The sequence below is a fragment of the Acomys minous genome, assembly GCF_964271855.1.
Source record: "Acomys minous genome assembly, chromosome: 14".
NCBI lineage: Eukaryota > Metazoa > Chordata > Mammalia > Rodentia > Muridae > Acomys > Acomys minous.
This window is the reverse complement of record NC_140496.1, coordinates 97,405,691-97,419,117: the sequence shown is the minus strand read 5'-3', so window position 1 is coordinate 97,419,117 and position 13,427 is coordinate 97,405,691. Positions and strand designations below refer to the sequence as shown.

The 13,427-nt window shown below is 42.5% G+C and overlaps 1 protein-coding gene across 1 annotated transcript in view; it reads right to left on the bottom strand.

Annotated features, from left to right (window-relative positions):
• LOC311582807 (uncharacterized protein) overlaps positions 1-13,427 on the bottom strand; it is a 353,760-nt gene that overhangs the window by 112,089 nt on the left and 228,244 nt on the right. Inside the window, exon 6 of the mRNA XM_084756109.1 lies at positions 7,216-7,286. Within this exon, the coding sequence (XP_084612235.1) occupies positions 7,230-7,286 (57 nt within the window). The 3' untranslated portion in view covers positions 7,216-7,229. The remainder of the gene's footprint in view (positions 1-7,215; positions 7,287-13,427) is intronic.

Below are 13,427 nucleotides of genomic sequence, written 5' to 3'. Positions count from 1 at the left end.
TTCAGGGCTTCACGCATGCTAAGTAAGCATTCTGTCACTTGAGCCACATTCCCAGCTCCCCCTAAAGCCCATTTCTAAATTGTCACTCTTTAGTAATCTAACAGTTAAACCCAAAGCATAGCCTAATTATCACACTGGTCTGATAGATTTGCATAGCCTACATTTTGGTCACTGATCTCTCCACTTAACAAAATACTGATTTCAAAAGACAATAATAAGAGAAAAAGAAGACATGATTGCAAGAGGGGGATGGTCATAAATGGACTGGAATGATGAAAGGAAAGAAGGAAAATGATGCAATTATACTTTACTCTTTTTTAATGCAAAAAATAGTGTAGGTGGCAAAGAGAATTCTAATATATAAAGTACTCACTTTTGTATTATCAGAGATGGTGGGTTACCATATCAGTAAAGCCTGCTGGAATGCACTGATCTCCATCTTCCCGGAAACTCTATTCCCCCCACCCCAATACTGCACCAGCCTGTGCAGATCACGGCTCCCTCACATATGCATTAAATAAGTTACATGCCAATGGTTAATAAGAAGAATCCATGACTGATAACTGCATCAATAACTGCGCATGTAATAAATGAAATTCTAATGCATGTAGAAGCCTGGGATGGCTATGTCGAGGGTGTTGAAAAATGGTTTACCCAGTTGTGCTGGCTAGTTTTGTGGAAACTTGACACAGCTAGAGTCATTTGGGAAGAGGGAACATTGCCAGAGTGGTCTGTGTATAAGCCTGTGGGGTATTTCTTGAGTGATGTAATGTGGGAGGGCCCAGCTCTCTGTGGGCAGTGCCACCCTCAGACTGGTGGGCCTGGGTGCTATAACAGAGCAGGCTGAGCAAGCCAGGAGGAACAGGACTGTCAGCAGCACTCCTAAATGCCCTCTGGTTCTGTTCCTGTCTCAGGTTCCCTCCCTTTGAATTCTTGTCTTAGCTTCACTCAGTGGACTGTGACTCAGACTATGTGAGCTAAAGCCTCTCCTAACCAAGCTGCTTTTGGTCAAAATGTCTCATCACAGCAATGGGAACCCAAACAAGACACCAGCAATGGTGAAAAATGAGAAGTGAGGCTGTCATCCCCTGCTGGCGCTAACATCAGCAGTTCCGTTTCTACAGAATGAGTTCAAATATGCACAGCAAACTTTATATCTAAATAATCTACTTCTCGACATTGTTTAAAAGCAAACTATGAAAAACATAACACACATTTTGAAACCTGCTTGGAATAAGGTTCAGACAACTCCTTCAGTGGCCCCACCCTCTTTCTTCACGCATATCACGTTGCCTACACTGCACGGCTAATGGCTTCTTACATGTATGTAAGAAAATGATCAATAACTGATACTGAGTAATAACTATGCCACCTTTGCACCACACACAGCTATTGAATTATAAAAAATCAAGTGAATTTTCAGAGATGCTGGCATAATTCAGTGGCACAAGGTCCTGGTTCCAATTTGCAGTACCTGAAAATTTTTTGTTTGTAATTTTCTATTTTTAACATCTTTATCTATTCCCTGTTAAACACATATACTTCACCACCTATACCATGGGTCAGCTAAAAAAAAATAGTAATTACATATGGAAGGATCATATAAAGTTACAACCAAGGGGATTACTAATGTAGTTCTACAATATATTTTTGAGCATATTGCTCAAATGCTTAAAATGTAATTTTCCAAAAAAAACTATCTGAAACATTTTATAACTGGCCAGCTTTATGACAATTTAAATTTTTCCATATGGCCAACAGCTGACAGTATTATGCCAGCTTTAATGTTCCTCTCTTTTTTATACATAAATATGCATTTTCAAAACCACATTTAAATTATTGAGAAGGAACTGTGAATTTTTATAGAGTTCTTGTTGAAATAGGGCTTTGTAGTTTTTAAAGTAGACCTTTAAAGAATATCTTCTATGTCATTTTCCTCCATAGCACACACAAAGTTTTAACTCTATGAGATAACTTGAAGAGGTATGTATGAAGTGTCTAAAACTATTTCACTATTTATTGTTCTGTAATGAATGTGCAATAATTGCCTAATCCTATCTGGGCTTGTAGCCATTGAGTCGGATCTTTGACCATGTATGAAGGTTTCCACTTGAGTCTTAACCCTTCCACTTCTTGGTTGTTTTCTATAAAATATGGGGACCACAATTGTGTTGTAGGGATAGTAAAAGAATAAAATCATCCCAGATACACACATGTACTTGACTGATGGTGAAAATAGGCTACACTTTCCTGTCTATAGCATTGTGTGGAACCAAGGCTCACACTCGTACACATTTGGTGAAGTTAACCAAAATACTCAACAAACAGAACATAACATCAACAAAAAAGTGCATGGTTTTAGGCTAGGACAAACTTTCTTAAAGAAGACACATTTTTAAAAATCACAAAATTAGTTACCCAGGTAGAATGGCTCTCAAAACTCTATCATAAATATAATCAAGTCCTTGGATCCGTTATTCAGTTTCTCTTATTTCTTTATTTATTGGTTACTTATTGTGTGCATTTATAGTTTAAGTCATTAAGCACGTTGGTTTGCATTTGTGCCCAGTGGTGATTGTGTAGCTGTGACAATGTTAACCTATGGACTCTGTTGGGAGATTGGCATCTGGGCAGGCTCATGGCGGATCATCTTGAGTCCATTGCTTGATTTTGGAAGACCCATCTCAGTTTTGGTCAGGACCATATTCATTGCTCTCCTGTTGCAAATGAAATGTGACCAGCTACTTCAAATTCCTGTGGCCTTGATTTCCCCACCATAACGGATCGTCCACTCAAACTGTGAGCAGAATTTTTTTAAAAAGCCTAAGACGATACCATTTCACAGGATGTAGCGAGCTAGAGAATATAATAACAGTAAAGCAATTCAAAAAGCTGCCGGAAAAACAGCTCATATTTCTAGAATATGAAGTCCCCAGGGGTTCCCTGCATGGGCTCCTGAATTCCCATGAGCCATGAAGCAATCTGCTCACCGAGGCTGCTGCTTGTGTGTGGCTGGGTTGGATTTCTTTGAGTTCCTCCTGTTTGGGGTTAACTCTTTTGTGGGTTTTATTTATTTGAGGCTTTGCCAAACTTGAGATGAGTTTACCCATATTTCTTTTTTTTTTTTAACAGTAAACTTAGTTTAATGTAGAAGGACTACATCCTAAATTAGCAATAAAAAATTACATAACAGTAAATACATGAACTATTGTTATGGTCATTTATTATCAAGTGCTAACACATTATGCTTTCATATGCCTGACAGTGTAGTGGATCCGTTATTCATTTGTAATGTACACTGCAGCACAATGATAGCTACAACAGCAGAAGGTTAGTGAAAGTTCTTAGCACCACTATAATCCTATGGGAGCATCATCCCGCACATGGGCTACCGCTGATGAAAATATCATTATGTGGCACGTGAGTGTACAATAAAGCTATCCTTTCTGCATAACGAAATAAAAAGAAGAACCATTAAACAACATGTAGGGAAGGGGTATGACGTTAATGTGGTATGAGATAAAAGATTTGGAAGAGAAATGCCTGTTCTGTGTGATAAATATTGCTCTCACCACATCTTAACCTCCTCCAATTATGGTTCTCACTGATATCCTCAAGAACACTGACACAGGAGACAACTTCCTGAACAGAACACCAACAGCCCAGGCATTAATGTCAACAATTAATAAATGGGACCTCATGAGGCTGAGAAGCTTCTGTAAGGCAGGTGACACGGTAAAGAGAACAAAGCGACAGTCTACAGACTGGGAAAAGATCTTCACCAACCCCACATCTGACAAAGGTCTAATATCCAAAATATATAAAGAACTCAAGAAATTAAATACCACCAAACCAAATAACCCAATCGAGAAATGGGGCATGGAACTAAACAGAGAATTCTCAACAGAGGAATATAAAATGGCTGAGAAACACTTAAAGAAATGCTCAACCTCCTTAATCATCAGGGAAATGCAAATCAAAACAACGCTGAGATTCCATCTGACACCCATCAGGATGGCTAAGATCAAAAATTCAAGCAACACCACATGCTGGCAAGGATGTGGGGAGAGAGGAACACTCCTTCATTGCTGGTGGGATTGCAAACTAGTACAGCCACTTCGGAAATCTATCTGGTGCTATCTCAGAAAAATGGAAATAGGGCTTCCTCAAGACCCAGCTATTCCACTCCTTGGAATATACCCAGAAGATGCTCCAGCACACAGCAAGAAAATTTGCTCAACCATGTTCATAGCAGCCTTATTCATAATAGCCAGAACATGGAAACAGCCTAAGTGTCCCTCAATAGAAGAATGGATAAAGAAACTGTGGTAAATATACACTATGGAATACTATTCAGCTATTAAAAACAAGGAATTCCCGAAATTTGTGGATAAATGGATTGAGCTAGAAATGATCATAATGAGTGAGTTAACCCAGAAGCAGAAAGACTCAAATGGTATATACTCACTTATATCTGCATATTAGCCCAATGGGCATGTCCCACGAAAGCCTTCACTTACTAGGAAACTGAGACAGAGGAGAGGACATGCTAGTGGGACTCTAGATGAGAGAATCATGGGAGAAAGGCAAAGTAGAAAGACCCAGAGGGTCCTAGAAGCCTACAAGTAGAACATTATGATCGGCAGATTTGGGCACAGGGGTCCCGCTCAAATTAAGGCACCAGCCAAGGACAATACAGGCGGTAAACCTTAAGCCCCTACCCAGATCTAGCCAATGGACAGAACACTCTCCACAGTAGAGTGGAGAGTAGGATATGACTTTCTCACATACTCTGGTGCCTCACCTTTGACCATGTCCCCTGGACGGGGAGACCTGGTGGCAATCAGAGGAAGGACAGCAGGTTACCAAGAAGAGACTTGATACCCTATGATCATATAGAGGGGGAGGTAATCCCCCTCAGGAACAGTCATAGGGGAGGGGAATAAGGGGAAATTGGGAGGGAGGGAAGAATGGGAGGATACAAGGGATGGGATAACCATTGAGATGTAACAAGAATAAATTAATAAAGGAGGGGAAAAAAAAGAACACTGAAGCCCATTTTATATTATTTTTTCTTTTTTGTTTGTTTAATATTTTTTTATTTTTTACATATACACCTACACCATTTCCACATACACACTACAAACCACCTATAGCAAGAAGAACTATGTTTTTAGGTCACCCATATTTCTTTAAAGAAAACAATGTGTGTGTGTGTGTGTGTGTGTGTGTGTGTGTGTGTGTGTGTGTGTGTGTGTTAGAATTCTATGGTCCCATGTCTCTGCACATTCCTTCTGATCTCAGGTGAACAGCTAAGTCCTGTTGTTCTACTTTTAAGTTCACTAAATCATTGGTTTCTCTGTTCCACCATTCCTGCTAAGGAGAATTTAATTTTGGCAGCTGCAATTTTCAGATCTAGCATTGGCATTTGGCTTTTTAGGTCTTTCTCTCCCCCTTAACTATATTTGTAACTGCTCACTGAGATGATTATGGTTGCTTCTTCACAACCCCTGTCAGTTGAGTCCCATCTCTTGCCACTGCTATTGTCCTCTGCTCATCCTCTTTAACACTGAAGGTCCACAGGACACATGATTTTTCTTATTACTCTCTGAGTATGGGAGATAGTTGTCTCATTTGACTTTGTTAGTTACTTAAGTCTTCAGCTTCAGCAAGGCTGCTTGGGGGAGCGACTTGTGCTTTCCCTCTACTGTGTCTCAACAATCCCCAACCTAGACATACCACAGTGAGGACACTGTGGCTTCTGACCTCTGCAAAGCCCTAGATTCAGCTTGGCCTCTGCTACACAGGCCAGCAAATAACAGACAAAGGTTCTTGTTTCCTGCACTATCTCGGGCTCCCATCAGCCTGTGCTGACACAGATTGGGTAAGACCACCAATCTATGATGTTTGTACATGATGGGGGGGTCCTTATTTAAGGCTATCTCTCTTCCTAGGAGAACTCTTTCTCAGTTCTTCAGCCAAAACCACAAGACTTTTCTTGGGGTATTCAGCTTGTGCATCAGCTTTGTCATTTTCACTCTGTGTTCACTAGCATGTCACTTATGCCCAGGGTAGCTAGCTCACTGGCCTCCTTGCTGTCTCCTATGTTCTCCTAGGTTTCCTTTGCAGGTAATGTTCAGACTTGTAGGGACTTTAGGATGATTGGGGGATTTTCTCTCTCTCTCTCTCTCTCTCTCTCTCTCTCTCTCTCTCTCTCTCTCTCTCTCTCTCTGTCTCTCTCTCTCTCTCTCTCTCTCTCTCTCTCTGTCTCTGTCTCTCTCTGTCTCTCTGTGTGTCTCTGTCTCTCTGTCTCTGCTTCTGTCTCTCTGTCTCTCTCTGTCTCTCTCTCTCTGTCTCTCTCTCTCTGTCTCTGTCTCTCTCTCTCTGTCTCTCTCTGTGTGTCTCTGTCTCTCTGTCTCTCTGTCTCTCTGTCTCTCTCTCTCTCTCTCTCTCTGTCTCTCTCTCCCTCTCCCTCTCTTTCTTTTTGTCTTGTTAACCCTAGTTGGCTTAGAACTACTTTGTAAACAAGGCTGAACTTGAATGTTGTTTCAAAGCTTTTTTTTTTTTGACACCCTCTAGCAAGAAGAATAAGGAGATGCCTATGTAGCCTATCTTTTCAAGAACTAGAAGACAGCACATTTCATTTACATTTGTGTATGCATATTATTTCTCTAAAGACTTTTGTATTGTTATATTATTGTGAGTGCATTCACTGGGAGGCTAACTTAGTACAGTTTTTACATGTCTGTTCTATCCCTGCATGTTTCTCTGGCAATTTTTACTTCACCATAAAAAAATTTTAAATCTTCCACACACATTAGACTTCATTTTTCCATATAAGCCTCTGCTTCTTGGAAAGTGTAACAGCCACCACCAAACAACAATTTTAATGAATGGAAATACAAAGGTGGTGTGTGATTATTCCACTTGGGCAAACATGAGCTGCTACCCCTCGGATGTTTCACAGACATCTTTGCAAATGCACAAGCTAAGAGCCTGATTATTCTGTTAATTTCAGCCTCACCTGAACAGATGTTGCTGGCTGATTTTCTTCTACTTGTGCACTGATAGTCTCATTTATTCTGATTATCATTTTGTGTTTTTATTGAGCATGAGTTCCTATTTGCTCATTTTCATTCACCATTCCTGTTTGAGCACCTCCATCATCTTTTACACGGTTTGCTTTTGATGTCTAAAGAAGCCAATAATACTCACCAATCTGCTGTGGCTCAGATGCCTGCTGCAAAAGCCTCTTCCTTCTCAGTCCATCTTCTGGAGATATTTGCCTGACAGGCAATAAAACAAGTTTAGAGAAATAATGTCTCATTTGCTTCTTTCTCCTTAATTTGTTTTTTTTTTTTTTTCAATTCTTATCTTAGGACTTTGTATGAAAGAAAAACTTTCTCGTTTTGAGCCTATCTCATGAACTAAATATAACCTCTGACAACATTTCAGTGATTCCATGCTCATTTGGATATTTTACTAAGAAGTAGAAAACCTCAGGGCTCAGAGACGGTTCATGGATAAAAATGCTCATTGCACAGACCTGAGTACAGATACCCCAGAACACACTTAAAAGTCACATGCAACAGCATGCAAACCCCTATGGTCCCAGTGGACTCCTGGGAAATGGGAGGTGGAAACAGGCAAATCTCCAGGAGCTCACAGGCCTGGCTTATATGGCAATGAATACAACTTATTCCAAACGGTGTGGGAAGATAAAGATTGACAGAGGAAGATTGCCCTCTGATCTTCACATGGGTAGTCACATACACACATGTGGTACCCCCTCCCCCCGACACACACACATGGAAACCCTGCTTGGTACAGCACACTATGCTGACCATCTGCATGCACAGGTTCTCTTTCAAAAGGCTTCTGAAATCCAAGTGACCTCATCCTTTATCATTTTTTGGTTAGGAAAGATGCTTCTGTAGACTCAGACAACAGAGAAGACAAGTTCATATACAAGCCAACTAACGGTTACATTGGTTTGATTCTCTGAACCACTACTTTTGCCTTTTCCAGTCCTCTATGAGAAGATGAAATAAGCACAAATGGCCACCTCTGGCCCCCCGCACTCCGGCCTCTCCAGCTCATGTCTGTATGGGTAGAGTTGCTACTGACACTCCGAGGCCTCAGCTGTTATGGTGTCCTTAGAGAAATGCCTCCTTCGTTCTCTCTTTCACTGGCTGCTCTGTGGTCAAACAAGTTCTATTCAATGTAGTTCATAAGTTGTTTTGTATAATACCAGTAGCATTTATTACAAGCTTCAAGGTCAGCAAAAGATACCCAGTTGTTTCGATTTAATTCCTTTAGTGAATGCTAAGGGTCATGGCTAGAATAGTGAGGTCGTGTCACTTAGTATCTCACAGAGAAGAGAATGGTTCTGGCGCCAGTCAGATGAGTGAAGGAGAAGAGTATCAGTTGAGAAGACACCTGGCAGAATGGAAAGAATGCTCTTTGAACAGAGAGGTTTAAGACTGAGGCCACAGTCTTAAAGCACAGGACAGAGAGCCGTTCCATTTGCTGCCATGCCTTCTTCTGACTCTTAGAAGATGGCTTTTCATGCTATTTCCTGAAAATTTTTTTTTACTTAGTTTCATTTCAAATTGTTTTATTATACGAGTAGTGTTGATTTCCCCCAGTTAAATATGACTCTTCAGCATTTATTATTATTATCTAACGGGTATATATGCCATGATATACTCAAAGTTTGAAATGCATGTAGAAACCACATCCAATTTCCTTCTCTGTACTGTACAACATACAGTTATCACATGAAGTAAGTATATCGCCAAATTATTTTTCTCCAGTGAAATTATGTTTGAAGAATTCATCGTGACAGGATGGAGCTTAAAGACGTATGCATGCATTTGTCGGTCAGTGGGATTCTTTCCCTCCATCTTTGCCTCTACTAACTTGATAATGTCTTCAAATCCAAATTAATTAACCTCTACTTTCTTTGGCGCTCCCAGTATACTACAGCCATACTTTCTGACTAAGCTTGAAGCATTTCCCTCTATATAACTTCCATTCTTAGTACACTGGACTTTAAATACAGTTATATGCAACCCAAGGACACAGACCGGGGTTTGAACTGAGTGACATCTTTAATTGAGATATCTTTTCCACTGAACTGTGGTGACATGCATTTCAGCACTGATGGGGGTTGAGGAGCTCTCTGTTCCTAACTGAACCATTTCATCCTGGCAGGAGAATGAACTTTTCTGAGCCTCAGAAAGCTGACAACTCACAAGGTTCTGGAGACCTCCCAAAACATACAAGACTCATAAGGACTTTCCCAAAGGAGTTTAAAGGAGCAAACAATTGGTGAGAAGAGGAGATTCTGTACTTGAATTAACAGGAAGTTGGGCAGGGAGATGGGTTCAGTGAGCCTCTCACTCCCACTGGAGTAGACTTTCTCACAATACAACTGCTTTTGAGTCACCCAACCTCCTGTGAGCAACCCCTCTCGCTAGCTAGACTTCAATTAAATTATTTTGTTATTCTGTCTATCTGCCTGGAAAAAGTATACAATGGCTGATAATATATTATCAGCATTGTGAGTTTACTCAAAGCAATATTTAGACAGAAATGAAGACCGTCACTAATCTGCAACAATGAGAAGAGAGTCTTGTCAAAGAAGGCATGAAATCATGGCACTTTGCAGTGTAGCAAAGATGGCTAATGAGCAAAGACTCCTCCCAAAGTCCAGGGAAGCCCCCTGCTAAAATGGAAGCCTTTCCAGGGACAGACACCATTGTATCATCTTTGAAACGGGCCTCTGACTATTACTGAGAATTCTTTGCTGCACCAATCTCACACTGGTACCTACTCTCTAGCGTCCTCTCTTTGTTCGGGATGGGAAAACAGAAATTGCTCATTTTGGGATGCTCAATACATTTATGTTTAATTCTTCATATACTTTTCAAGCACTTTCATGTTGATGGTACCGTGAGGTCTTTGAAGTTTATTTCTGTATATTTTCTTGTCTCCTGGAACACATATTCCCTTTTCTTCATTTATCTGCCTTTATTTCTCCCTCCATATCTATCCATAGCTTGCAAAGAAAAGGGACTTTAATGTTTTCCCTTGCAGTATTCCTTCCCCAGAGTGGGTGCCAACAAATTGCAACCACTGACGAGCCCTGGTGTGTTTGTTCGCTTCTGTACATCAACAGCAGAAACAGTAAGGGACGACAGGCAACTGCAGATTGAGCATCCAGCATGGATATATAGTGCTAACATCCACTGCTTGGCAAGCTGCGTTCGGGGAGGCTTCCTTAGCTCTCGTTCCAGGATTATTATAAAAATAAATCTTTTAACATTTGTTTGGGATTAAAAGTGAGGGAATCTAGGCTCACATTTTAAAATGCACATCCTGATGAATAATAAATACACTTAGTAAATATACATTAAGGGAGAATTATATTCCGCGGCTTGTTGTGTTTCACTGAAGGCGCTCTCCACATAACAATGAATTACAGAACCCCAAATCAGACTGAACTGGGAGCTGTAAGCGTGTAACATGTGCCATTTCCTACAAATGGAAGCAGCCTACAGTGAAGAGAAAGAGGAGACATGAAGAGGAAGGGAAGTGTGGCTGAAGACATCGCAAGGCAAGACTTAGGGAGCTGCTTGAAGAGTTCTGGACAGATCGCTGAACTCAGAGGAAACAAAGGGCTAGGAGTCAGCCTGGCCACCAGTTTCTGCTTCTCAAATTCCTCTGCTGCCAGAGCCGGTTAAAATGTCTGCAGAGCACAAGGCCTCATAGACACAGAACGACACACCAACTGAGCAGCTGACTGCACAGAGAGCAGAGAGTCCTGCAATTTCAGGATATGGGTGACATTTAGAAAATGGTCCTCAGCCGGGCATGGTGGCGCAGGCCTGTAATCCCAGAACTCAGGGAGGCAGAGACAGGCAGATCTTGGTGAGTTTGAGGCCAGCCTGGTCTACAAAGTGGGTCTAGGACAGCCAAGGCTACACAGAGGAACCCTACAGAGAATCCAAACAGATGTGGAGACTCACAAGCAAACACTGAGTGACACATGGGGAGTCTTATGGAAAAGTGGGGTAAGGATAAAAGAACCTGGAGATGACAGGGGCTCCAGAAGAAGACCAACAGAGCCAACCAACCAGGGCCCAGAGGAGTGTGTGAAGACTGATGCACCAACCAAGGACCATGCATTCCTACACACAGATGTAGCCAATGGGCAGCTCAGGCTTCTTGTGGGTTCCCTAGTAAGGGGAGTGGGGCCTGTCTCTGACACGGACTCTGTTGCCTGCTTTTTGATCACTCCCCCCTGGTGGGGATGCCTTGCCAGGCCACAGGGAAAGAGTCTTGATATGATGAGGTGTGGTTGGGTAGAGGGGCAGGCTCCCATTTTCTGAGGGATAGGGGAGGGAGGAACAGGGGAAGAGGAAGGGAGGGGCTTACAATCGGGATGTAAAGTGAATAAATAAATTATTTATTAATTTGTTTAAAGGAAGAAAGGAAATGATCCTCTATGGTTAGCCCTACAGGAACCTGTGGCATCCTCTCTACTTCCTTAGCTCGGCCTTTGTAGATTCATTTGCATGAGCCCTCCCCAGCTAACTCCTAGCAGCCCATTGGAGCTTACTGCATCCACCCTGGCCCTGTTCTGCTGTATCCAGCCTTCTGTGCCAGGCAGCACTCCCTCCAGCCCTACAGCCAGGCTGTATTGCCTTGTGCTCCTTTCTCTGTGGATCCTAATCTATGTTGGGGAAAAACGAAAAACTCCACTAAACGCACAACCCGAGAAGCTGGAAAATCTAGATTCAAACCACACTGCCCTGCTTACCAAATGTACGCCTTGGTACATGGTTTAACCTCCCATGTCTTCCCTTGCCACCTGTAGCCTGATGATAATAGCACTATCCCCTGTCACTTCCATGAGATAAGAAGGCTCTGGCCTCATGTTCAGTGTCTAGTACATAAGTAAATACTCGGGATGTGTTCGTATTACTTAACAGGTCAGTGAAAGATGTCAGTTCCGTGTCACCCCTTAGAGCCCACCCTGGAGTTTATCAGCAGCTGTAACATAAAATAGAATGTAATCCTTGTGTGCTTTCTAAATCCCACAGCAAGAGGCTGTGAGAGATACTGCTGCTTGGCTTTGCCAGTCTTTGGTGCACCATATTCGTCCACTCTTGCCAACCCTCCCTACACCTCCTTATCCCCCCCCCCAGCCCTCCCCCCGCCCCCGCCCCCCAGCTCCTGTCTCATTCCATAACAGCCGAACAAGCAGAGGCCTGGACCAGACACAGAAGGGGAATGTTGGGAGAGATGTTATTTACTCTGGGGCCTTGTCAACCGATCTGTTCTTTATCCAGAACTGGGTAAACAGCAATACTTCTGCAAAGACGAGTAAACACAGTCATGTGCAATGATTTCACAAACAACTACTTAATAGTCCATTACCAGCTTTTCCAGACTAGCGATCAGTGAGCCTCCTTTTCTGTGGAGAGGGCAGCCATTGCTTTCTTTATGGCTTGGGGCAGTCACGGGTGGGAGTGGGAATAGGTGACACTGTAATCACTTGTCCCTCTTTGAAGCTTTTCAGGTACGCTGTGCACAGACTCAAGGACAGTGTGTTGAGGCTGACTCCTCTGTTGCCCCTGAAAAGCCCGGGGAATTTTAATTGAAATTACTTTCAGCGTTGGCACTCTGCCTTGTTTGCAATTTGTATTATGAAGGACAGTGCTAAATAAGAGGGGTGACTTTAAAAAAATAAAATAAAAATAAAGATATTGACAGCCCCTGCGCCTCACCCCTCACCTAAGAAATAAACACAATAATTCCTTCCTCTGTTCCTTTCTTTTCTTTTTTGTTCCCACAGAAGGACAGTAAACATCTTCGGTTACCGACATTTCAAAAGCTGACTCAAACAGAACGGCAAGCTGTGGTGGGAGAAGGGTCCTCAAAGCAGAAGCTCTTCCTGGAACTGAAAACTCAAGCAGAACAAACAGGAAACTCCCCATGTTTCCATTCTCCATCTCAAAGAGGCATAGAGCCTCCCCAGCTCCTAAACACTCATGAACTCTAACAACGAGTTCCGGCTTTCTCAGCACCATGTCCCCTCCTCATTCCCCTCTTAGCTGGTTTGCTCTGCGTGTGCTGGCTGAGTGTTCGTATGTACACAGAGGCATATGGGGACCCGAGGTCAACTTCCCGAGTCATTCCTCCAGCTATGCACCTTGCTTCTTGACCTTATCAGCTTGGAGCTGGCTAATTAAGCTAGACCAAATAGCCAGCAAGCCCCAGGAATCTGTCTGTCTCTGCTCACCTACCCCCCGCCCCAACACTGAGATCATAAGCACATGCCACCATGCCCAGCCTCTTACGTGGGTGTACAGATCGGGTCCTCGTGCTTTACAGCAAGTAGGAGTGACTGAGTTACC